This window comes from Phyllobates terribilis, unplaced genomic scaffold, assembly GCF_046119375.1.
Source record: "Phyllobates terribilis strain yellow unplaced genomic scaffold, ASM4611937v1 Scaffold_3__8_contigs__length_932513732, whole genome shotgun sequence".
Classification (NCBI taxonomy): Eukaryota; Metazoa; Chordata; class Amphibia; order Anura; family Dendrobatidae; genus Phyllobates; species Phyllobates terribilis.
Window position 1 is genome coordinate 583,020,171 of NW_027362763.1, and position 24,917 is coordinate 583,045,087.

Genomic DNA, 24,917 nt, shown 5'->3' on the forward strand with positions numbered 1-24,917 from the left:
GGCTCAAAGAATATTTTTGTGGGAAAAAGTAAAATGTTAATTTTTTTCCTTCCACATTGCATTAATTCTTGTGAAACACCTGAAGGGTTAATACACTTTTTGAATGTGGATTTGAAGGGTGCAGTCTTAGAATGGTGTCACTTTTGGGTATTTTCTGTCATAAAGGCCCCCCAAAGTCACTTAAAATGTGATGTGGTCCCTAAAAAATAGTTTTGTAAATTTTGTTGGCAAAATGAGAAATCGCTGGTCAACTTTTAACCCTTCTAACTTCCTAACGAAATTATGTTTCAAAAATGATGCAGATGTAAAGTAGACATGTGGTAAATGTTATTTATTAAAGAAGTTGTCCACTACTTGGACCATCCCTTCTTATACCCCACGCTTGGCCCCAATAAAAAAAAGAAAAGCTTATATACTCACCTTGCATGCCAGCACCATTCCAGCAGTGTCGTCACTTGCGTTCCCAGGGCTCTCATGTTGTCGTTCTGACGCGTGAGCCAGGCGCTCAATCAGGGCTGACGTCACTGGCCCTGTTTTCTTAAGAACTGAACATGAAGAAGAAGTGAGAGCGCAGCCGCAGCCCTGACTTCCTCTTCATGTTCAATTCATACGAAGGCGGGGCCAGTGCCGCAAGCGCTGATTGGGCATCGGGCTCACGTGTCATAACAACCGCACAAGAGCCCAGGGAACCCGAGTGCCGACACCGCTGGAAACGCCGTTGGCACGGGAGGGGAGTATAAGCCCAAGAAGGGGTTGTCCTAGTAGTGGACAACCCTTTTAACTATGTTGTGTGACATAACGCTCTGGTTTAAGGGGATAAGAATTAAAAGTTCGAAAATTGCAACATTTTCTAAATTTTTGGCAAATTTCTGACATTTTCACAAATTAACTCAAGTTATATAGACCAAATTTTACCACTATCATGAAGTAAAATATGTCACAAATATATGTTCTCAGGATTAATGGAATCCTTTGAAGTGTTCAAGAATTATTACCCCATGAAATGACACTGGTAAGAATTGTAAAATTTTGCCTGGTCATGAAGATGAAAACAGACTTGGGTGGTGAAGGGGTTAATGTCACCCATAATCTGTACAATTCAATTGAAATTCCACCCAGAATGATTTCAAAGACGTAAAATAATGTGGCTGTACATATGTATGCAATCCTTTAAACTAATACATTGTTGAAGTACTCTTTGAATTTCTGACAGCATTCAGTATTTTGGGTAGGATTTTGTCAGCATGGCACATCTAGAATTGTCAATCTTTGCCCACTCTTCCTTGCATCAGCACTCCAAATCTGTCAGACTGTGATTCAGGTCTGGGCTCTGGCAGGGCAATTCCAAAACTTCAATTGTCACGACACAGCTGTGAGATGACCAGGGATCAGGGGCTCCTACCCTGACCCTAACACTAGGGGGTGCCCTAGCTCGCCCTATTCCCCGGGATACCTCTGAAGGTGAGGATGCCGAGGCCTCCTCCCTCGTCCTAAACTCCTGAGATAGGCCTCCGCTTGTTCTCCTCCCCCACCCGGGGAAGAGGGGCGCTACTGTGCACCGAAGTGCACCCATCCGACAAACTGGCAACACAGACATGGATAAACAGAAAACTCCAGGCACACAAAGTATTCTCTCACATATAACAGAGGGAAGCACCGGGGTGTGTAGGTAGGGCGAATAAACCAAAATGGAGAAGGATAAGAAATAACCACGCATACAAACCAGACAACAGTCACAAGTTATTCCTCCCAAACTTCTTCTCATAGAACTCCTCACTCTCCTTAGCCATGCAGGAAATGCTAGCTGACAAGGATTTAGTATCAGAGCCCAGTATATAAAGGGAAAGGGAGTGGCTAACAGAGCTCAGCTGTGAGTACAGGGAAATCCAACATAGCCGCTTAACCCCTGTTCTGCCAGAAGAAATAAATACATTTAAAAATGACGGAGAAGTGCTTCTTCTCGGAGCTGGAGCAGGAGCCATCCGGCGCCGAGGTCTCCTGCCTCCATCCTGTCGCGGTAACCCCGTGACATCAATATTTTTTTTGGTAAAGCCATTCTTTTGTTGATTTGGAGGTATGCTTAGGGTCACTGTCATGCTAAAAGGTGAAATTTCTCTCAAGTTTCAGCTTTTTATCACAGGCTTGAAGGTTTTCATTAAAAATTTACTGATATTTGGAAATGTTCATAATTTCTTCCATTTTGACTAAAACCCTGGGTCTATCTTCCAAAAAATAGCCTTAAAGCATAATGCTGAATCCACCATGATTCACTATGGGTATAGTGTTCTTTTGATGATGCGCAATGTTGGCATTGTGTTCAACATCCCTTTTGGAATTATGGCCCAAAAGTTCAACCCTAGTCTCATCTGACATAACATTTTCCCACCTACTTTTGGTAGACTTGATATAGGTTTTGGCAAAATGTTTTTCTTTGTAAGAAAAGGCTTCGATCTTGTCACGATACCCAACAGGCAGGATATATGAATAATATAGGATATTGTTGTCACATGCAGTACACAACCAGTAGTTGCCACAAATTTTTGCAGCTCCTTTGATGTTGCTGTTGGCCTCTTGGAAGCCTCCTGGACCAATTTTCTACTTGTCTTTTCATTAATTTTTGAGGGATGGCCAGTTCTAAGTAATGTCATTGTTGTATAAAAATTAAGCCACTTCTTAATGGCTGTCTTTACAGTGTTACAGAGTATATCTAATGATACCTTTTTTCGTACCCTTCTTCTGACTGATAACTTTCAACAGTGAGATCCCTGTAATGTGTTGTAATCTGTTTATAGACTATGGCTTTTGCTGTAAAATACAACTAAAAAAATGTCAGGAAAACCACAGTAGAACAGCTAAAACACATAATTTTAACTTTGTTACTTTTATTTTCCTTCTAAAATTATTTCAGTTTATTTCTTAAAAATCATTTTTTGCTAGTCATTTAAAAAAATCATAGCAAGAAGAATAATTTCAGATTTTTTTTCCACCTTTCATGCCAACCATAGTCTGTACAAATATATTGATACGCAAACTGAAAACATTGGCTGGTAGCCATTCGGCTATGATTAGCCAAAACCTACATCATATTTCTGTCCAACTGCTACACTGATGCCTCCAGTCATTGCACTGGTTGCCCATACACTGCAGCAGTGTTCCCCAGCTCCAGTTCTCAGGAGCCACCAATAGATCATGTTTTCAGGATTTCCTTAGTATTGCACAGGTTATAACTACATTGTAGCGTCGGCATCCCAGCCTCCTGCTAGGCAGGGACGCTGTTCCCCTCACCTCTCTGCTCCGTGCCCGGCGGCTTCCTCCCGCTCTGCCTGCAGCGCCCGCTCTCCCCCGGTCACTGTGCTTAGGGCGCGTGCGCGCGCGCTCCCCCTCTCTTAAAAAGGGCCGCGCGCGTCGCCCTAAGGAGTTCCCGGCCAATGGCCGGATGATCCTCCATATATAAGGCACCTCCTCCAAAATGGAGGTGCCCGAGCAATGTTGTTGCACTGTTCACTACTCTGCTTCAGCCCTCAGGTCCCGTTGCCAGTTACCTGCCAGTCTCCTGCCAGTTTGCTGCCTGATTCCTGCCTGTCATCCGCTTTCCTGCTTGCTAGCCTGAGGTCCGACGATCTGCCTTCCGACACCTGTCAGTCTGTCTATGGACCAGCTTGCCCGCTCACCTGGGAGCGCTCACCTGCTACCTGCCTGATAGCCTACCTGGAGGCTCCGCCGTCACGTGCTGTGACCACCTGCCAGTCCAGAGACTCTTGCCCGCTCACCTGCTACCTGCCTGTTAGCCTACCTAGAGGCTCCGCCGTCACGTGCTGTGACCACCTGCCAGTCCAGAGACTCTTGCCCGCTCACCTGGGAGCGCTCATCTGCTACCTGCCTGTTAGCCTACTTAGAGGCTCCGCCGTCACGTGCTGTGACCACCTGCCAGTCCAGAGACTCTTGCCCGCTCACCTGGGAGCGCTCATCTGCTACCTGCCTGTTAGCCTACCTGGAGGCTCAGCCGTCACAGGTCGTACCTGCCCGTTTACCCAGAGACTGCCCCGGTCACTTGCCGTGACCTCCTGCCCGTTTACCCAGAGACTGCCCCGGTCACTTGCCGTGATCTCCTGCCTGTTTACCCAGAGACTGTCCCGGTCACTTGCTGTGACCTCTTGCCCGTTTACCCAGAGACTGTCCTGGTCACTTGCTGTGACCTCCTGCCCGTTTACCCAGAGACTGTCCCGGTCACTTGCCGTGACCTCCTGCCCGTTCGCCCAGAGACTGTCCCGGTCACCTGCTGTGACCGCCTGCCTGTCTTCCCTGGTCGCCACCCGCTTCCTTACAAGGACTGCCCCCTTGTATAAGTTGCTCAGAGGTTCCGCCTCCCAGACCCGTTACATACATCACCTGCACAGGCAATAATTCCATCACCTGTGCAATACTAAGGAAATCCTGAAAACATGATCTGTTGGTGGGCTTTGAAGACTTAAGTTTAGGAACACTGCACTACAGAATCCAATATAAACTTTTCAACGTTACATACACAGCTCTCCACAGTTCTGCACCGCACTACATCTCCTCCATCATCTCTGTCTACCAGCCTACCTGTCCTATTCATTCCAGTAATGACCCAAGACTAACATCCTCTGTAACCCAAACCTCACACTCCCAGCCTCCAGGAATTCTCTCATGCAGCACCAGTTTCTGGAATGCACAACCACAGAGAATCCAGTTAATTCACAGTATCCACAGTTTCAAGCATGCCTTAAAATGCATTTCATTAGACTAGCCTATCACCTAACTAATCTAACTAACTATTCCCTGTTTTGTCTTCCACAAACTCAGTAGTACTTCGTCTCTGTACTTCTACAGATACTGGCTGGTGACTGGTTCATTCAGCGTTATTGGAATGCTCCTATTTACTTCCTATAGGTGGCACTAGAGTTCTAGGTCTCTTCCTCTCTGAAGAGACAATTTGCCTATTAAACTAATGGCTGGACCTTACACGACAAGCAGTTTATTTTGACTTTTTGTGTTACCCTATTTCCTCATATTTTGTAAGCCCTCAGTCATCTTGAAATCCGTTGAACTATGTGTTACTCTGTAATGTCTTATTTAATTTTCACAAGTACCCTCTGAATTGTAAAGTACTGCGGAATCTGTTGGAGCTATAGAAATAAAAATTATTATTATATCAAGTAAGTCAAAAGCATGTAGGAAAAAGTGTTATGATCAGATATGCCCAAGGGTGAACTTTTTGGCCAAAATTCCAAAAGTTATGTTTGGCACAAACCGAACATTGCATATCACCAAAAGAACACAACATTATACTTCTCGACTGTATTTCGGCAGAAGGAACTGAGGCTTTAGTCTAGGTGGAGAGAATTATAAACAGTTCCAAATATCAGTCAATTTTGCAACAAAACCTTTAAGCCTCTGTGGAAAGAGCTGAAGATGAAGAGGAACTTCACCTGTCAGTGTGACAACGACCATAAGCTTACCTCCAAATTAACAAAAGAATGCATTCGCCAAAAGATGATCAAAGTTTTGGAATCGCTCAGGCAAAGCCCATACCAGAATCCAATTGAAAATCTGTGGGATGATCTGAATAGGGTTGTAGACAGGTGATGCCCTCGCAATCTGACAGATTTGGAGCACTACTGCAAGGAAGAGTGGACAAAGATTGCCAATTCTCGATGTGCCATGCTTATAGACTTCTACCCAAAAAAGACTGAATGCTGTCATAAATTCCAAGGGTACCTCGACAAACTATTAATTTAAGGTTGTGAATATATACGCAACCATATTACTTTAGTTCTATATTTGTTTTTCTGTCCCCCAAAAAAATTCAGTTTAGTTTTCAAATGAATTGTGCAGATGGGTACACATTAAAGGAGGTAATCTTTTAGGGCGCAGACAGGGTCACATTGCAGTGGACGGACTGGCCCGACACCTCTCCCGACCTGAGCATGACAGCGTGATGTATTTCTATGCAGCGGTCATGCTCAGGAGAGCCGATGGTCAGTGCTGACCATCCGAGGATGGCAATGAGATCCTCGCACAAGAAATACGGCCGTCTGTCTGCCCCTTAAAGTGATTCTTTTTGGTATGATTTTTTTTTTACATGACAGAAACCTGGCATTTTAACCCCTTAGTGAGGAGGTCAAATTTTTCAAATTTGACATGTGTTCACTTTGTGTGTTAATAACCCTAGAATGTTTCAACATATCCCATTGATTTTGAAACTTTTTTTTGTGACACCTTAAGCTATGTTAGTGGTAAATTTGGGTTGATACGTTTTGCGTTTATTTATAAAAAAAAAAAAATACACAAATGGCAAAAACATCAAACAACCAGCACTTTACAAACTTTGAATGCTTATACCTTTAATTTAGACAGTCATGCTACACAAAATAGTTAATAAACAAAATGTAACTTAGGTTTGCCTTACATAATCATCATTTGTAAAAAATCCTTTAATTTTGTTAGGATATTAGGATTTTAGCAACAATTTCACATTTTTTTCATTTTTTTTCAAACCAGTTGAGTTTTGAAGTGACTCTGCAGAACCTATACATTGGAAATCCCCCAAAGTGATACCATGTTAAAAACATCACTCTGCAACATTTTCAATACTGCTGTTAGGCAGTTTGTTAACTGTTCAGAAGCTTTTCAAAAATAACCGCAAAGTGGAATGATTAGAATGAAAAATGATATTTTTACGACTACAGTGTTGCTAACTTCTTAACAGGCCACAGTAGCTAGCAGACTCTAAGGCCATTTCTTCGCCTTGGATTGCCTTGGCAACCATCAGGTCTATACAATCACAATCTCAGGGTGCCAATGGTGTTAATAGGGAATCCCCACGCTTTCTTAACCATCTAGATGACATTGTCACTATTGACAGCAGTATCTAAAGGGTTTAACGGTCATGAACGGTGCCAACACAGATCATGGCTGAGACAGCTATAAGGAAGTGGAGGTGTTGCCCACTACCCATCCCCCTCTTGAGGATATGTGAAGTGATGTAAAACACTATGATGCTTGTATGTTTAATAATTTGTATTGATAGTGATAGAATTGTGCTTAGCCCAGCTATAGGTAGTTGACAGGGATAGTTATAGTTAATAGCTCGGACATAAGTGAGGGAACAACAGAGAGCTCCCGGGTAGAATAAGGGATGAGCTAGAAATAATCGCAGACCTCAAGGTCTGGCTAGGCAGTGGAACCGAATACAGCGGGTGCTTTTGTGGCAACACGGAGACGACCGAGGTAGGTAATGAGCTCCTACGTGAGAAGTGACAACGAGACGGAAATAATGTTTGGAGTCAGACCAGAGTAAAGTAGAGAAAAGTAAGAAGTATCGGGGCCTGGGGCAGGAAGCCTAGCAGGACGGTACGAAGTTGTCTGCTAGTCGGGTAAAGGGACGGAGAAGGAAGGATAAGTGAGAATAAGAGGAAATGCCCCCGTGTGGTAGTCCAGAGGCGTCAATGCGGGTAGCTAAGTAGCAGCTACATTGGCAGAGAAAACTCCCCTAAGGGGAGAAGTACACGGAGCCGCGGGTGGAATTATAGAACTCTTGCTTGCTGGACTGTAGTGCCATTATTGGGGAATAGGATTCTCCAGGAATAGTGTGGTGGGCTGTATTGAGATTCAAAACGGAAGAGAAGCCGACAAAACGAGTCCAATGGTAGGTATAAATATTAAAATACAACTTTATTTGAATAAGAATATTAAAATAAAGGGGCGGAAAAACAACCAATTAGAAAAGTGGACACAATTCCAAGTGACAGTTAACAATACAAACAGGTATCTGGCAAGATGGAATACAATGATGATAAAAGGTAAAGGTGATAGATGTGTAGAACCACAAGTAAAATTATATAAAATTGCAGATAAATATTAGTATATATTGAAACTCATAATAAAATGCAAGAGTGCATAAAACTATAAAAAGACCTTAATGCCAGAACCAAGTGAGGTAGCCAAGTGATAATGTATGAGACGAAAGATATAGGTATAGATGTGTGGCTGTAAGCAACTTCGTATAGTTAGTAAGGTGCAAGTGCATAAGTACCTGGAGTCCACATGGTTACTGCTTGGTATGACATATAGGGAACACTTACTGATATACAGTTCTCAAAGGACTGTGCCAATAAACCATACTATGTCCAAAGTACCATCATGGGACAGTACCTGTGAAAGAGGGTCAGTAGTGGTCTGACCAATATGTACTAATATTAACCTGCAATTTTATATAATTTAACTGTCACTTGGAATAGTATTCTATTTGGTTGTTTTTCTCACCCCCTATTTTAATATTCTTGATCAAATAAAGGAGTATTTTAATATTTATCATACCAAGGACTCGTTTAAGGCTTCTCTTCTGTTTTGAATTTCGCCATCCTCTCCAATGAGTCATTTAATTAGTCCGGGGCACACATGTGGTGGTAGTAGGGAGCTTTTCAAGCACTAATTTATGATAATTAACAAATATACTACCTTCATGTGTATTTATCCCTTCTTTTGAGTTTTCTCTTGTTAATGGGCTGTGTTGAGGCAGAAGAGCCAAGTGGAGTTGAAAGCAAAAGTGACTTCAGGGAAAGTGAGTGTTATTGTTCCATGTCAAAACAGAAAAGTCCATGAAGATGAATGCCTACTGTATGCTGTACATAGTTCCACATAAATTATTCTTCAGTAAAACTATGTTTATTTATGGACTATGGTCTCCCTCACTGAACTCTGTAACATCAGGCCCTGGCCGACTGACTACAATGGCATCATGCGGTCTGCAAGGGCATATCATCATCACACCAAAAATCCATACACCCAGCCAGACCACCCATTTCTATGTAGTGCGCCGAGATATGAAGCACAAGTACCTCGCCCATGGCTACCGCTCCACGCCACGTTACACAGCAGAGTGTCAGCTATAGTGTATAGCTGCATTTTACGTTTTTGGTGGATGTTATGCTCTTATTCTCAGGTCAGTTAAGAGACATATTAGCATTGGTGGTAACTAAAAGCTTAATATGGCTGTGCACCCTTTTTATGACCACTGTATAATACTCAGCATAATACTATACAAAACAGTACTAGAAACATATCACCTGCAGAGATGTCACTGAACGATAAGCCTTTTTATTATAAAAAAAAATGATAAGGAGTAGTCATGCCACATGAGGAGATGCAGCTCATCACTATACCTAAGTGCCTGGGTAAGTGTAGACCTAGGGAATTTGTAGGATCCTTGGTTAGATCAGGTAGTCCTGCTTGTTAAAGGTTTCATCGTCATTCACAAATCAGGTGTAGCTTATGTCCAAATTTAGCTGCATTCAGAACACTAATGGCAGACAATGTGCTATAATTGGTATTAATGGACATTAGGCAAACTAGATAATAGATGTGACTCCTGTAGCTCACACTTCAAGCCACTACACACATAGATTAAATGTTTACTTGCCCAGCAGAGATGTCACATCCTAGAAGTGGAGGGTGAGCAGAGGACAAAGCCAGTATTTCCTCCTTCTAAATTTACCCACTGAGCTGCTACTTGGATCAATTTACACAGCAGGAGTCCGTACAAATCTGACATCCATCCATCCGGGAAACACATGAAAACATGTGCTCTTACACAAAATGCTAATGCAGGAGCGCTGGAGGCGGAGAGTAAGGCTATGTGCACACTTTGCGTTTTCTCTGTGTTTTTACGTGCGGAAATGGGTCAAAAACGCTAGGGAATCCGTGTGTCAGCTAATGCAATGACAATCGTGCTGTGCACATGATCAGGAATATTCCTGTCAGGATTGTCATTGCATTTAAATCTGCAGCATGTCAACTCTTTTTGCGTTTCTGCAATGTTTTTAACCCATTGACTTCAATCGAGTCAGTCAAATCCGCAGCAAAAACACAGGTATAAAAATATTTGCGTATTTGCTGAAGATGTTTGATGCGTATTTGACTGACTCAATTCAAGTCAATGAGTCAAAAACGCGGCAAAAACACACAAAGAATTGCCCACAGGAAGACTACTCCTCCCATCATCCACCGACTGCTCCCGCTGATAATAGCAAGAGCAGGCGCAGCTGAGGGGAGAAGTAGTCTCCTAAGCTGGCACCTGTGCTCCGTGTAAAAAAAAAAAAAAGGTTAAAATAAATTGCTATTAAAATAAAAAACACCTTATATTCACCTACCGCCATCATCACGAGTGTCCCACGGTGATCCGATCACTCAGCAGCACTCTATACACTGACAGGAGTGCGATCGCTCTCGGCAGTGTATAGCGCTGAGCTGCCGGGACTGAGGTCACTGGAGTTCAATCAACTGATGATCAGCTGAGAGCTCCGGTCACCTCACTTACGGCACCGATGCTGCGTGAGAATTTTCTCATGCAACACTAGTTCAGTAAGTGAGGTGACCGGAGCTTATCAGCTGATGGATTTTTTCTGTCTTGATAATTCAATGTTTTTAGTTATTGTTTTACTTGATATATCTCCAATCAGTGTTTTCAAACCACAATGGCAAAACAATAGCCTGTTTTTTTGGCATCCGTCTATCCGATTTTTTTCTATTCAATTGGTTTATTTTATCGTACCTGATAAAGATCAACGTGCTGTGAGTGTAGAGGTGGCTTATGTGCGTCTATGAGTGTGAGCATGAATGCTATAGCGAGTAAGATAGTAACACCCCTTTAAGTATAACAGTAGCTACTGCAGCTATCAAGCAACAAAACATGTGTAGAGCATTTAGCTCTATAGGTCTGAGACCATCAAGATTCAGTTTTACATTTACCCGTAAAACAACAATTGATAACACAAAATAATTGAAACACATTAATTATATATTTTCTTACTTTTGTTGATTATTTACAATTGTTTTTTTCCAAGCTTCTTTGTTGGCAAGCTCTTCGTGCTTATATTTTACCTGTTCCTGAAAATAAAATTCATGTGTTACATTTAACGCAATCAAAATTTTATATTGTAAAGTATATTTTAGTTACAAAGCATGCCGGGACAATACATCTTTGCAGTAAAAAAACAAAATACGCAATAACATGATATATGTTAATAACACTGATGCTTCTCTCATATTTCCAACAAAACCCCTGCAGGAGCCGCTTTCTGAAATTATGTCCTAAAAAAAGGATGAATTAAAAACAAAAATCTAGAGAGGAGATTGGTGTTCTAAACAGTCAACCATTGGAAGGTTTGTGGTTATGTGGTGGCAAATTAAGAATTGTGGATGTTTGGGTTAGAGAGCAAAGAGAAAAAAATGTGGTCTCAGTATTCAAGTATTTTAAAGGGGTATTCCCATCCCTAAGATCCTATCCCGATATGCAGTAGGTGTAATAATAATAAAATTAGCAAATACCTCCAATTACAAATGTAGTATAGTTTTTCTGATTCACTATGTCGCGTATCCCATGTGCAAGGCATTGCAGGACCTTAAGTATCCATGGTTACGACCACTAGCAACTAGCTAACTGCTACTATATCAGTGATCATAACTATGGATACCTAAGGTCCTTCAATAGAACATATAATGGCCCTCAACTACTAAAACAATCCCCTCTGGAGCATAACATCAAAACCTACAAAGAACCATAGGGATAAAAAGTCTCAATTTTATTACACAAATATAAATAAGTATCATATATCAATTTTTAGAATACATCCTAAATTACATGACACAGAAACAGAAAACACCAGGCTACATTTCCTATCACAATAAATAGAAATACCCCTAGTATATAAATCAATTGTGCAATAAATACCAAAATTTATGATATCATAAATATAACATTTATACATAGAAAGCACCCAGATCACACTTGTATGACCCCAATAATATAAACCACATCATGGACCAACATGCATTATGTATCTAAACAGTATGTTGCCTGTAATTATATGCTACAACCTGCAGCCACAAGAAAATCTATATACCTGAATTCATGTTTGGACAGACCGGAGGCCAGGGATAGGGAAGGGATAGGGAAGGAATAGCCAGGAAACGCCGCCTCACACTGCGGCTTCATCAGGAGGTGTGTCATGACGCTTACCCCATATGCAGGCATTGCAGGACCTTAGGTATCCATGGTTATGACCACTAGCAACTAGCTAACTAACTGTCACTATATCAGTGATCATAACCATGGATACCTAAGGTCCTGAAATGCCCTGCACATGGGGAAAGAGACAGAGAATCAGACAAACCATACTACATTTCTAATTGGGGCTATTTGCTAATATTATTATTACACCTAATAGATATTTGGATAGGATTGGAGATGTAAATACCCCTTTAAAGGGCCACAAGATTTCGGTTCCTTAACCCCTTTCTGACATTTGTGGTAATAGGACATCCTTGCGCCCTGGGCCTATTGAGCCAGGGATATACTATTGCGCAGCATGTGATCGCGCCCGCACACAAGCAGTGCGGGGCGATCGCCGCTGGGTGTCAGCTGATTGTCACAGCTGACACTCCCTACTACATGCCAGGAGCGGTCCCGCACCGCTCCCGGCACATTAACCCTCGAAATGCTGCGATCTAAGTCGATCGCAGCATTCCAGTGGCAAGGGGAGGTAAGTGCTGCTTACTTACCTCTACTCCGGCGTCCTGTGCTGTCTGTGTGGGGTCCTGGTGGTTGTCATGGTGACTTGATATCATCATGACGACATCCGGGTCACCAGACAGCAGGAAGTTAGGTAAACTGTTTTCAGTGCGCGGTCTAACTAACTTGTGTGTGCAGGGCTGCAGCTTGCATAGCATAGAGATGCTGCTGCAGCATTTCTATGCTATGCAAGCGATCTAGGTGAAAAAAAATATAAGTCCCATAGTGGGACAAAGTGTAAAAGTTAAAAAAGCATCAGAAAGTGAAAAAAAAAATAAAAAAAAACAATCCCCAAAAAATAAAAATATATTGTATTCATGAATAAATATTATTCTGAAAAAACAAACAAAAACAAAACAATAATTTGGTATCGCCGCATCCGGGACGACCTGACCTATATAACTATCCCACTAGTTAACCCCTTTAGTGAACACGGTAAAAAAATAAAATAAAAATGAAGCAAAAACCGATGCTTCATCATACCGCCAAACAAAAAATGGAATAAAACGCCATCAAAAAGAGGAATATAAATAAAAATGGTACTGATGAAAACGTCATTTATCCCACAAAAAACAAGCTACCATACAGCTCCATCAGCTGAAAAATAAAAAAAATATAGCTCTCAGAATAAAGCGCCAAAATATAAAAAAAAACGATATAAATGTGATATCGCTGTTAACGTACTGACCCGAAGAATAAAGCTGTCTTTATCAATCTTAACACACGCATAACGGCATAAAAAAACCCAAAAAAACCAATTCCTGAATTGTTGGTTTTTGTTTGTTCTGCCTCCCAAAAATCGAAATAGAAAGCGATCAAAAAATGTCATGTGCCTGAAAATGGTACCAATAAAAAAGTCAACTCGTCCCGCAAAAAACAAGCTGTCACACGACTCTGTCGGCCGAAATATGGAAAAATTATAGCTCTCAAATTATGGCGATGCAAAAATTAGTCTTTGCAAAAAAAGTGTCTTTTAGTGTGTGACAGCTGCTAAAAATAAAAACACGATATGAACCTGGCATTGCTGTAATCGCACTGACCCGTAGAATAAAGTCGTTTAATCACTTATACCGCATGAGGAAAGGTGTAAAAAATAAACTCTAGGGTTAGGGTTGTGCTAGAATTAGCGTTAGGGTTGTGCTAGGGTTAGCGTTAGGGTTGTGCTAGGGTTAGCGTTGGGGTTGTGCTAGAGTTAGCGTTGGGGTTGTGCTAGAGTTAGCGTTAGGGTTGTGCTAGAGTTAGCGTTAGGGTTGTGCTAGAGTTAGCATTAGGGTGGTGCTAGGGGGAAGAGATTCAAAGCACACTCTAGACTTGGGTGATGAACAGTTTATTTACATCACCCAAGCAGAGTCCAAATAGTGCAGAAACATATATGTGCTTGAATGTGACCAAAATAGAAGTTTCGACCCTTGTGGGTCCTTTTCAAAGAGTAATTTGAGCGTAGAACAGAAAGAGGAAAGGATAAGATTATTTTTTTAACATGCTGGTCAGACTGCACTTCAAAGGAATAGGTGTAAGCTTGGTCCAACGGAGTCAGGTCAGGGTGCTCCCATGCCCTGTGGTCTTAGTTCATGTGCTCATGTGACCACAGGGCATGGGAGCACAAAACTCTGGAGTGGTGCTTTAACATCTGATGTTGTGGCTTTATATCCTTCTATACATCATTATGTTGCCTCCAAATACTTGTCTTACCATTTAGAGATATATAGTACTGGGTCACTGGTAGGATATATGAGGGGAGGTATGTGTCACGCAGGTTGCTAGCCTGTGTGAACTGAAACCAATAAACTTTCTGCCAGCATATTATATGCTGGGGGTTAACTCTTTTAAAGGGTGTGGTTTTATGGGAATGACAGAGATGGGAGGGAAGTCATTCCTTAAATCAGAGAGATATATCACACAAAATAGTTAATAAATAACATTTCCCACAGGTCTACTTTACATCAGCACAATTTTGGAAACAATTTTTTTTTAATTTTTTTTATTAGGGAGCTATAAGGGTTGAAAGTTGACCAGCGATTTCTCATTTTTACAACAAAATTTGCAAAACCATTTTATTAGGGACCACATCACATCTGAAGTGACTTTGAGGGGTCTTTATGACAGAAAATACCCAAAAGTGACACCATTCTAAAAACTGCACCCCTCAAGGTGCTAAAAACCACATTCCAGAAGTTTATTAACCCTTCAGGTGCTACACAGGAATTTTTGGAATGGGGAAGAAAAAAATGAACATTTTAACTTTTTTCACCAAAATGTTACTTTAGACCCAAATTTTATTATTTTTGCAGGGGTAACAGGAAAAAATGGACCCCAAAATTTGTTGTGCAATATCCCCTGAGCACGCAGATACCCCATACGTGGGGAAAAAGCGCGGCAGGGCTCAGGAGCGCCATTTGACTTTTTGAATGTAAAATTTGCTTGAATAAATAGCGGACGCCATGTTGCGTTTAGAGAGCCCCTGATGTGCCTAAACAGTGGAAACCCCCCACAAGTGACACCATTTTGGAAACTAGACCCCTCAGGGAACTTATCTAGATGTATGGTGAGCACCTTAACCCCCAGGTGCTTAACAGAAGTTTATAACATGGAACCGTGAAAATAAAAATAAACAACTTTTTCCACAAAAATGTTCTTTTAGCCCCAATTTTTTTATTTTCAAAAAGGTAAGAGGAGAAAATGGAACGTAAAAACTGTTGTGCAATTTCTCCTGAGTACGCCAATTCCCCATATGTCGGGAAAATACACTGTTTGGGTGCACGTCAGGGTTCAGAAGGGAAGGAGCACTGTGACTTTTTGAACGCAAAATTGGCTCGAATCAAGAGCGGATGCCATGTCACATTTCGGGAGCCCCTGATGTGCCTAAATAGTGGAAACCCCCCACAATTGACTCCATTTTGGAAATTAGACCCCTGAAGGATTTTATCAAGGGCTATAGTGTACATTTTGAACCCAGAAGTATGACAGAATTTGATAACATTAGGTCATCATATTGAATAAGTTGTCATTAGTTTTGAGTGCATGTGCTCGCTACTTGAGTTTGCATTGGGTACTCGGGTAGGCACCATGTATCGCGGGTGCTCTAGTGACATGCTCGAGTCCCTGCCCCGCATGTTTCACGGTTGTTAGACACCCAAACAAAACATGAGGGCATCGCTAGTGCATGGCAGGAGATCCCAGCAATGTTTTTTTTGGCCGCGAAGCATATGGGGCAGAGACTCAAGCATGTCACTTGAACACCCACGATACTCAGTGCATACCCGAGCACATGACGCAAACTCATGGAAGAGAGCACTTGCGCTCAACACTGGTCGCCATATCGTCATCATTTTTTTTTCTTTACTTTTGAAAAAATCCCAACCCCAACCCTAATACAACCCCAAACCTAACTCCAACCCTAACCCCAACCCTAGCCCCAACCCAACCGTAACCCTAGCTCAACCCTAACCCTAGTCCAACCCTAACCCTAGTCCAACCCTAACCCTAGTCCAACCGTAACCCTAGCCCAACCCCATTCCTAGCCCAACACTAACCCTAGCCCAACCACAACCCTAACCATAGCCTAACCCTAACCCCAACCCTAATACAACTCCAACCCTAACCCTAGCCCAACCCTATAACCCTAATACAACCCTAGAGTTTATTTTTTTCCACCGTTCCTCGTATGGTGTAAGTGATTAGAGGACTTTATTCTTCGGGTCGGTGCGATTACAGCGATACCAGATTCATTCATTCATTCGGGTTTTTATGACTGACAGCTGTCACACACTAAAAGACGCTTTTTTTTGCAAGGACTAGTTTTTGCATCACAATATTATAAGAGCTATAATTTTTCCATATTTTGTCTGACAGAGTAATGTGACGGATTGTTTTTTGCGGGACAAGTTGACGTTTTTATTGGTACAATTTTCGGCATGTGACATTTGTTGATCGCTTTCTATTCCGATTTTTGGGAGGCAGAATAAACAAACACAATCAATTCCGGAATTGTTTTTTGGGGCTTTTTTTTATGCCGCTCCGCTTGTGGTAAAATTGATAAGGCAGCTTTATTCTTCGGGTCAGTACGTTTACAGAGGTACAGCATTTATATTATTTTTTATGTTTTGGCGCTTTTACACAATAAAAACAATTTTCTAGAAAAAATAATTTTTTTGTATCGCTTTATTCTGAGAGCTATAACTTTTTTATTTTTCGGATGATGGAGCTGTATGGCGGCTTGTTTTTTGCGTGACAAGATGACGTTTTCAGCGGTACCATTTTATTTACATTCGTCTTTTTCATTGCGTGTTATTTAATTTTTTGTTTGGCGGTATGATGATAAAGCATTGTTTTTTGCTTCATTTTTTATTTTTATTTTTTACCGTGTTCACTAAAGGGGTTAACTATTGGGACAGTTTTATAGGTCAGGTCGTTCCGGACGCGGTGCTACCAAACGTGTACTTTTATTTGTTTATTTTTTTTCATAATAAATAAATATTATGGGTTCAATATATTTTTATTTTTTGGGGATTATTTTTTTCATTTCTTTTTTATATTTTTACAATTTTTTTTCACTTTCTGCCATTTTTTTTATACTTTTACACATTGTCCCACTATGGGACTTTCACTTTTCCAGCCTGATCGGCTGCATGGCATAGAGAGCAGCAGCTCCCTATGCCATGCAGTCTGTCAGAGCTACACACAGGGGAGACATTACTTTGGTCATGCACTGCGCATGACCAAAGTAACGTCCTGCCTCCTGGCGACCCCGATGTTGTCAAGACGACATCGGGTCGTCGTGACAACATCCGGAAGCCGCTGCAGACATCGCTGGACGCCGGCTGGAGAGGTGGGTATAGCGATCACCTCACCCCTTGCCCCCACAATGCTGCGATTGACTTCGATCGCAGCATTGCGGGGGTTAATGTGCAGGGAGCGGTGGGGGACAGCTCCCTGCACATAGCACCGGGTATCAGCTGTGACAATCAGCTGACACCCGGCGGCGATCGCCCTACACCGCTTGTGTGTGGGCGCGATCGCCGCACGCTTAATAGTACGTAGCTGGTCCATAAGTCCCAGGGCACAGCTATGTACTATTACTGATGTCGTCAGAAAGAGGTTAAAGGGGGCGTTTGACCAGGTTACTGTATGTAATTGGGTTGCCCAAGAGCCGGGGGACGATACCAGGTTCCCCCATTTTGCAGTTCAGGGTGAGTTGCTATATCGGGTGGCTAAACTAAGGGGCGGTGAGACAGTGGAACAGCTGTTAGTGCCAGGGCCATAAAGAAGGAGGGTATTGGATATGGCCCATTCACATGTTCTGGGGGGACACCTAGGGGGTCAAGAAAACTCAGGAGAGGATTTTAAAAAGATTTTATAGGCCTGGGTGTAACCAAGAAATTCTCAACTATTGTAGGCCCTGCTCCACCTGCCAAATAACCGCTCCCACTTCTGTAATCCATTCGTTCCACTGTCGGTGATAGAGATCCCCTTTGAGAGGATTGCTATGGAGCTAGTAGGGCCCTTAGTCAAGTCAGCCCGGGGCCAGCAATACATTCTGGTGATCATAGACTATGCGACCCTGTATCCAGAAGCGGTACCGCTAAGAAATTAATCAAGTAAACGCATAGCCAGGGAACTTGTGCATATATTTGCCAGGACCGGTCTGCCGAAGGAAATCCTAATGGACCAAGGGACCTCGTTCATGAGCAAAGTAATGAAGGAGCTGTTCAAGGTTCTCCATATTACCCAACTGCGAACATCCGAAAACCATCCGCAAACAGACGGCTTAGTAGAGCGCTTTAACAAGACCCTGAAAGCGATGCTCAAGAAGGTCGTAGGGAAAGATGGACATGACAGGGACTACCTACTGCCCTCCTGCTCTTCTCGGTAAGGTGGTTCCTCAAGCCTCTACCGTTTGAGCTACTGTATGGACGACATCCGCGGAGGCTCCTGGATATCACTAACGAAACCTGGGAAGCAGAGGCCGCATTTCAACTGTTGAAGTCAGCACTGTGTAAACAGCCAGTCCTGGTCGCACCAGACTTTAAGAAAGGGTTTGTGGTCCAGACAGATGCTTCAGAGGTTGGTCTAGGAGCAGTACTCTCTCAAGAGATAAATGGGGAAGAACATCCCATTCTCTGAGCCGGAAGCTTCCCCCCCCCCCCCTGAGAGAAAAACTACGCAATAGTAGAAAAGGAGTGTATAGCCATAAAGTTGGCCGTAGATGCACTAAGATACTACCTACTAGGCCGGAAGTTTAAGTTGGTGTCAGACCATACTCCGTTGAGATGGTTGAAGGAAAAGAGGGGTAAAAATGCCAGGGTAACTAGATGGTTCTTAGCTATTCAGGACTTCAACTATCACATAGAGCAGAGGCCCAGGAAGTTACATGGGAACGCTGATGCCCTTTCTAGAATTCCCTGTCTGGTATTGGAAGGTGTCCAAACCCCCAGCTTTGTGCAGAGGGGGGGGATATGTGACAGGGTCATTGGTAGGATATATGAGTGGAGGTATATGTCACGCAAGTTGCTAGCCTGTGTGAACTGAAACCAATAAACTTGTTATATGCTGGGGGTTAGCTCTTTTAAAGTGTGTGGTTTTATGGGAATTACATAGAGATGGGAGGGAAGTCATTCCCCATACCTCCACACTTGAGGGTGTGTCTGTTTTTTTTTTCTCTGTTGTGTGGTTTGGAGAGGCAAGGTCTCCAGACTGGGAGAGCTTTAACTCAGGACAGAGCTGAAGGCTGTGACTACAACCTGTGTGGACGAATCCCATACTCATATGGACTCAGCTATCATTTATTCTTTTGTTTTGTCGTTTTGCCAGTAAGGCTGTGTTTATTTTGCTGGAGTCCAGAGCTTTATGCTGCTTAATAAAGCCTGCAACGAAAACCCGGGTTCCTGAGTCTACTTCCGGAAGAGGCCGAGTGAGACGTCTTGCCACAGTACATATACTACACAGATTAAGGAATTTTAAGTTATGGCTGTTGAATGTCTTTTAAATTAGAACTATTTTCCCTTGACAAATATATATATACTTTATTTTATTTTACAGAAACAAGGAGTTTGTATGGGAGCGAAAGTCTCTCCCTCACGCACCAATATTGATATATACATATGGGATCCAATATATTTGACATTTCTAATCCATTTGCTCATCATGTCAAATGCTGTTGTCGCTATATAGATGAACTATACTGGTAGCGATGAACTGGTGCGTTGAGGTATGTCAGCGGAGCAGACTTTTTTATATTATGTCCCTAGCAATCCAATTTAAAATTTACAGGTCAGTTTAATTACAGTTACAATTATTTTTTGGATATCACTGATTGCAAATATGGATAAATATACAGTTGGGGTTATACCTTTATGAAAACCCATATCCAGCAACATTATACTTAAAGGGGTTGTACCACCATAAAGAATATTTTTAACCAAACAGAAAAGGTGGAAATAAATGGTTTTGTAATGTATTAAAAATTATGCTTCATTCAAAACAAGCCAAGCTTTTATCTTCTGAAGTATGTTCCCTAGCGTCACCTGCTGTTATTACATTCCATCCTACCGGTGGCCGATCAGCTGGCAGAGTATGCGCAGTTCCTGTCATCATAAGAGGTCCGACTTCCCCCAATCCAGTCATATCCCACATACACACGTGGTCAAAATTGTTGGTACCCCTCGTTTAATGAAAGAAAAACCCACGAGTTTAATTTTTTTAAAAACTCTGTGGAAGCAGGGTTGAAAAGCAATGTCTGACTTTCATTTGATCATTTTCATAGATTTTTAATTTCTTATTACTTTTGTCAGATTCAAGTTATTTCTGTGACCATTGTGGGTTTTTCTTTCATTAAACAAGGGGTACCAACAATTTTGACCACGTGTGTATTAAAGGAAATATACTTACAGGTGAATTGCTTATGAAAACATTACTGCTTTGATATGGTAACATACAATAAGGAGTCTGAAAGAGTATGTTTTAGATTAAGAGAGATGGGGCATCTCAACTGGTCACTAAATACAGCTAAATCCAGTTCCCACAATTGATAGAAATAAATTAAAAATGTAATCACAACAAAAATATTAATAACTATCCAGTCACTTTTTCAACAACAGTCTTCCACACAATTACATTATTAAGATAATTAAATTGTCTACCCATATTAAAACAGTACCCCAAATTACGGAGCTTCCTGAAAATTGACGTTCACTATGTAGCCTGAAAAGTGCCCATCCTAGACTCAATCCTATACTCCTGAGGATAAAAAATGCACCAATAAAACATGGCTCTCTCGATCACGTTTTTTTATGTGTGGACATGACCATTGTATATCCTGTAAATAAACGTCAGAATTTTGTTCTATAAGAACTGGTCAAAACATTTTTCTCACACATAAGTGGGGTGTTAAAGGGGTATTCCCATCTCCAAGATCCTATCCCAATATGTAGTAGGTGTAATAATAATAATATTAGCAAATATCTCCAATTAGAAATGTAGTATAGTATTTTTGATTCGCTATCTCTCTTACTTCATGTACAGGCATCGCAGGACCTTAGGTATCCATGGTTACGACCACTGGCAACTTGCTAACTAACTGTGACTTTATCAGTGGTCGTAACCATGGATACCTAAGGTCCTGTATTGCCTGCACATGAGGAAAGACATAGCGAATCAGAAAAACTATACTACATTTCTAATTGGAGGTATTTGCTAATATTATTATTATTACACCTACTACATATTGGGATAGGATCTTGGAGATGGGAATACCTCTTTAAAGCTTTTAGGTTCTTAGGGATAGAAAGAGTTCATGAGCCAATACAGGGGGGATCATAAAAGGAAACTGCTGAATAGGAAATCAAAGTGGGTACTGACTTTGGACACACATGGGTTAAACATTAGACAGGATCTATTATTATTATAGTAATGTCCCATCATATGATTGTTTTGTAAAACTACAGTTTTTGTATTTCTGTATGTACTACTTCCAACTACCGTATATACGTTTTTCCAAATATTTGTTTTTTATTTTTTTGTCGGCAATGTTTAGCTCTGATTGGACGTTTTGAATGCACATCAATTGGCTGACGCCATTTAAACAGATCTAAATACACATTACTGTTATACCATGAGAAAGGCTACACGCTGAAACACATAGGTTTACACCTTTAGTCTATGTTCACACACAATGTTTTTTTCTACAGCAAAAAAGGACTCTACTGGCAGTTAAAATTTGGCCAGGCCACGTTCACACATTCAGTATTTTACATCAGTATTTACAAGCCAAAACCAGGAGTGGAACAGTCAGAGGTAACATATAATAGAAACACGTCACCACTTCTGTATTTATCACCCACTCCTGGTTTTGGCTTAAAAATACGGATGTAAAATACTGACCAAATACTGAACATGTGAACGTGGCCTTAGAGAAATTTAAGAGTAAAAAAAGAGATCCATCAAGCAGGTTGTTGGAAGGAAACAGTTTTCACCTTTCTTAAAATGATTGTCATACAGTCACATGAGCTACTAATTTAAAGGCAGTCAGTAAGATCAACCCCTGAAAACACATGCAGTATGTGGATATGCAGGTCTTTAAAAGCAAAATCTATCAACACCATCTTCTGTCTATTGCATTACTGAAGAGCAGTGCTTCCCAAACTCCAATCCTCATGGCCCCCAACAGATCAGGTTTTCCTTGGTATTGCACAAATGATGGAATTTTATTATCAAGGCATCAGAAATTGTCACAGGTTTCTCACCACTGCAATACTAAAAAAAATCCTGAAAACATGATGTGTTGGGGGCCATGAAGACCAGTGTTTGGGAAACACTGCTCTAGAATAATTGGCGTTTTCATTCATGTGGAAATGTCATGAGGCATTAAGTGCTCTAGGCGTGACAGAGCACATCCCATCCTTAGCATCCCAAGGTTCTTTTCCTACCAGGCACCAGTCTCTTTTGCTTGATCGGTAGCCATCAATCACGCTAAAGAGCCTGGTGCTGAGCAAAGAAATAACCTTGAGAAAGATGCTCGGGAAGTGCTCTGTCACAATCAGAGCATTTAGTGCCTCATTTGCATATGGATAACAATACTGAGTTCTCCGTAATGTAGCAACAAACAGAAGAAATAATGGTTTCAATGGATTTAGATTTCAAAGACCTGCATGTGGTTTGGGGATTGATCTTACTAACAGATTTCCTTTAGGAAAAGGCAACAGAGCAAAACAACTAATACTCAGGATGTAAAGTTCTCAAACCTCTTTATAAGCCTTAATTAGGTCAAGCTCGAGGGGAGCATTTGGAGGGATACATTTATAGCCAGACTCCTTTAGTGCACTCATAAGTAATGCCCCCATGGTTTGGTCTTCTTTTGTCAATTCCTCCTTGTGATTGTACATCAATTCAAACAAATACAGAGACATCTTGGGTCCATGCTGAAAAATAGTATAAAAGTAAAAAAAGTTCTCAATAATTCCAAATACCATAAACAGATATACATTGCAAATTGAAGATTTTTACATTCTTCAACATTGAAATTGCAATATCAAGAAAAAAAAGTTGTGGAATTACAGAAATCACAGGATTCAAAGATATTTTAATGATATGCAAATGATGAAGAAAAAGATGAAAAAAAAATTCTAAACTTCTCAATTTATTCATTATGGAGAATGAACACCACAAGCAAGAATATACGTTTTTACACACCTTGGCATATAATTAATGAGGTTCATAACGATTGTCTGAAGAATGTTCCCTCACACTGAATGCACTTGTGCATGCAAATCATCAATGCCTCATTTCCATATAAATTAATATTCACAGTAAACATGCAATAATCCCATACAGATGCTATGATGTTGGGATTAGGGTTCTGTTGGCAGACACATTATCTCTTACAGGACTCTTCAGTTCTTTTTTACGCTGGAATACCCCTTAATGACATTAGTAGTATTGTTTGGGGTTGTTGAACTGCTGCAGAATAAATTTTGAGCCAATCAGACAACTTCCCAATGGTTTAACATGATGGAAAATGCAGCCCCAATACACTGGAACTTGTTAACGCAACTAACCAGACTCTACCTGAACTATGAAACCTTCAAATCCATGTCAACAATGCCTACAACTCACAATGACCCTGCTGCCTGTGACGTCACTTGTGGGGGCTGGGTTGTTTTCTGCTTGCTTTCTCTTACAGTGCGCACTGACCACTGTACACTGAGAAGACTAGTGCACAGTGACAAAATGAGCATTTGTAGGAATTGACACCTGACACCTGCTCAGGCTGGGACTAGCCCAGTGCCTGAAATGGACATCGCTGATAACGCTTGATTTCAAGATCAGAGTAGAGGCTGCGGCATTGAAAGCAGACACTGTCCCCTGATGACTACTCATTTGTGTACCCAGCATGCACTGGGGTTTCTCATCACACAGGAAGTATTAAAAAAAGTAAAGCAGTTAGACAGAGTAGTTAGGGAATGGATAGGGACTTTTTAATTAAAGTATATTAGAAAAGAGGTTAGATTATGACATTAAATAAACAGAAATTTAGGATGAAAATCAATTTTAGTTTCGGACCACCCCTTTAAACCCTTAAAAGCCCAGGGCGTACTAATACGTACCTGCGCCCTGAGCTTTAAGAGCCAGGTACGTATTAGTACGCCCTGTTGATTTCGCCTGCACACAGGCTGTGTGGGCGCGATCGCCGCCGGGTGTCAGCTGATTGTCACAGCTGACATCCGGTGCTATGTGCTGGGAGCGGTCCCGCACAGCTCCCGGCACATTAACGCCAGCAATGCTGCGATCGAAATCGATCGCAGCATTGCGGGGGCAAGGGGGGTGATCGCGATACTCACCTCTCCTGCCGGCGTCGAACGCTGCCGCGGCTTCCCGGATGTTGCCATGACGATCCGATGTCGTCTTGACAACATCCGGGTCACCAGACAGCAGGAAGATACTTTGGTCATGCGCAGTGCATGACCAAAGTATCTTCTGCATCTGCAGCGCTGACAGCCTGTATAGCACAGAGATGGTGCTCCATCCCTATGCTATACAGGCGATCAGAGTTAAAAAAAAAAGGTAAAATCCCATATAAAAGTAAAAAAAGTGTTAAAAAATGAAAAAAAAAATAATTTTTTTTGTAAAAATATAAGAACAAAAACAAAAAAATAATCCACCAAAAATAAAAATATAATGTACCCATCAATAAATATTATGAAAAAAACAAAACAATAAAAGTACACATATTTGGTATTGCCGCGTCCGGACAGAACGACCTGACCTATAAAACTGTCCCACTAGTTAACCCCTTTAGTGAACACGGTAAAAAAAAAAAACGAAGCAA

General features: G+C 41.5%; 1 protein-coding gene across 1 annotated transcript in view; it reads right to left on the bottom strand.

Moving 5' to 3' along the window:
- Nucleotides 1-24,917, bottom strand: part of LYST (lysosomal trafficking regulator) — a 789,135-nt gene that overhangs the window by 294,356 nt on the left and 469,862 nt on the right. Inside the window, exons 31-32 of the mRNA XM_073671457.1 lie at nucleotides 22,834-23,010; nucleotides 10,835-10,911 (exon numbers count right to left, since the gene is read on the bottom strand). Coding sequence (XP_073527558.1) covers nucleotides 10,835-10,911; nucleotides 22,834-23,010 — 254 coding nt within the window. The remainder of the gene's footprint in view (nucleotides 1-10,834; nucleotides 10,912-22,833; nucleotides 23,011-24,917) is intronic.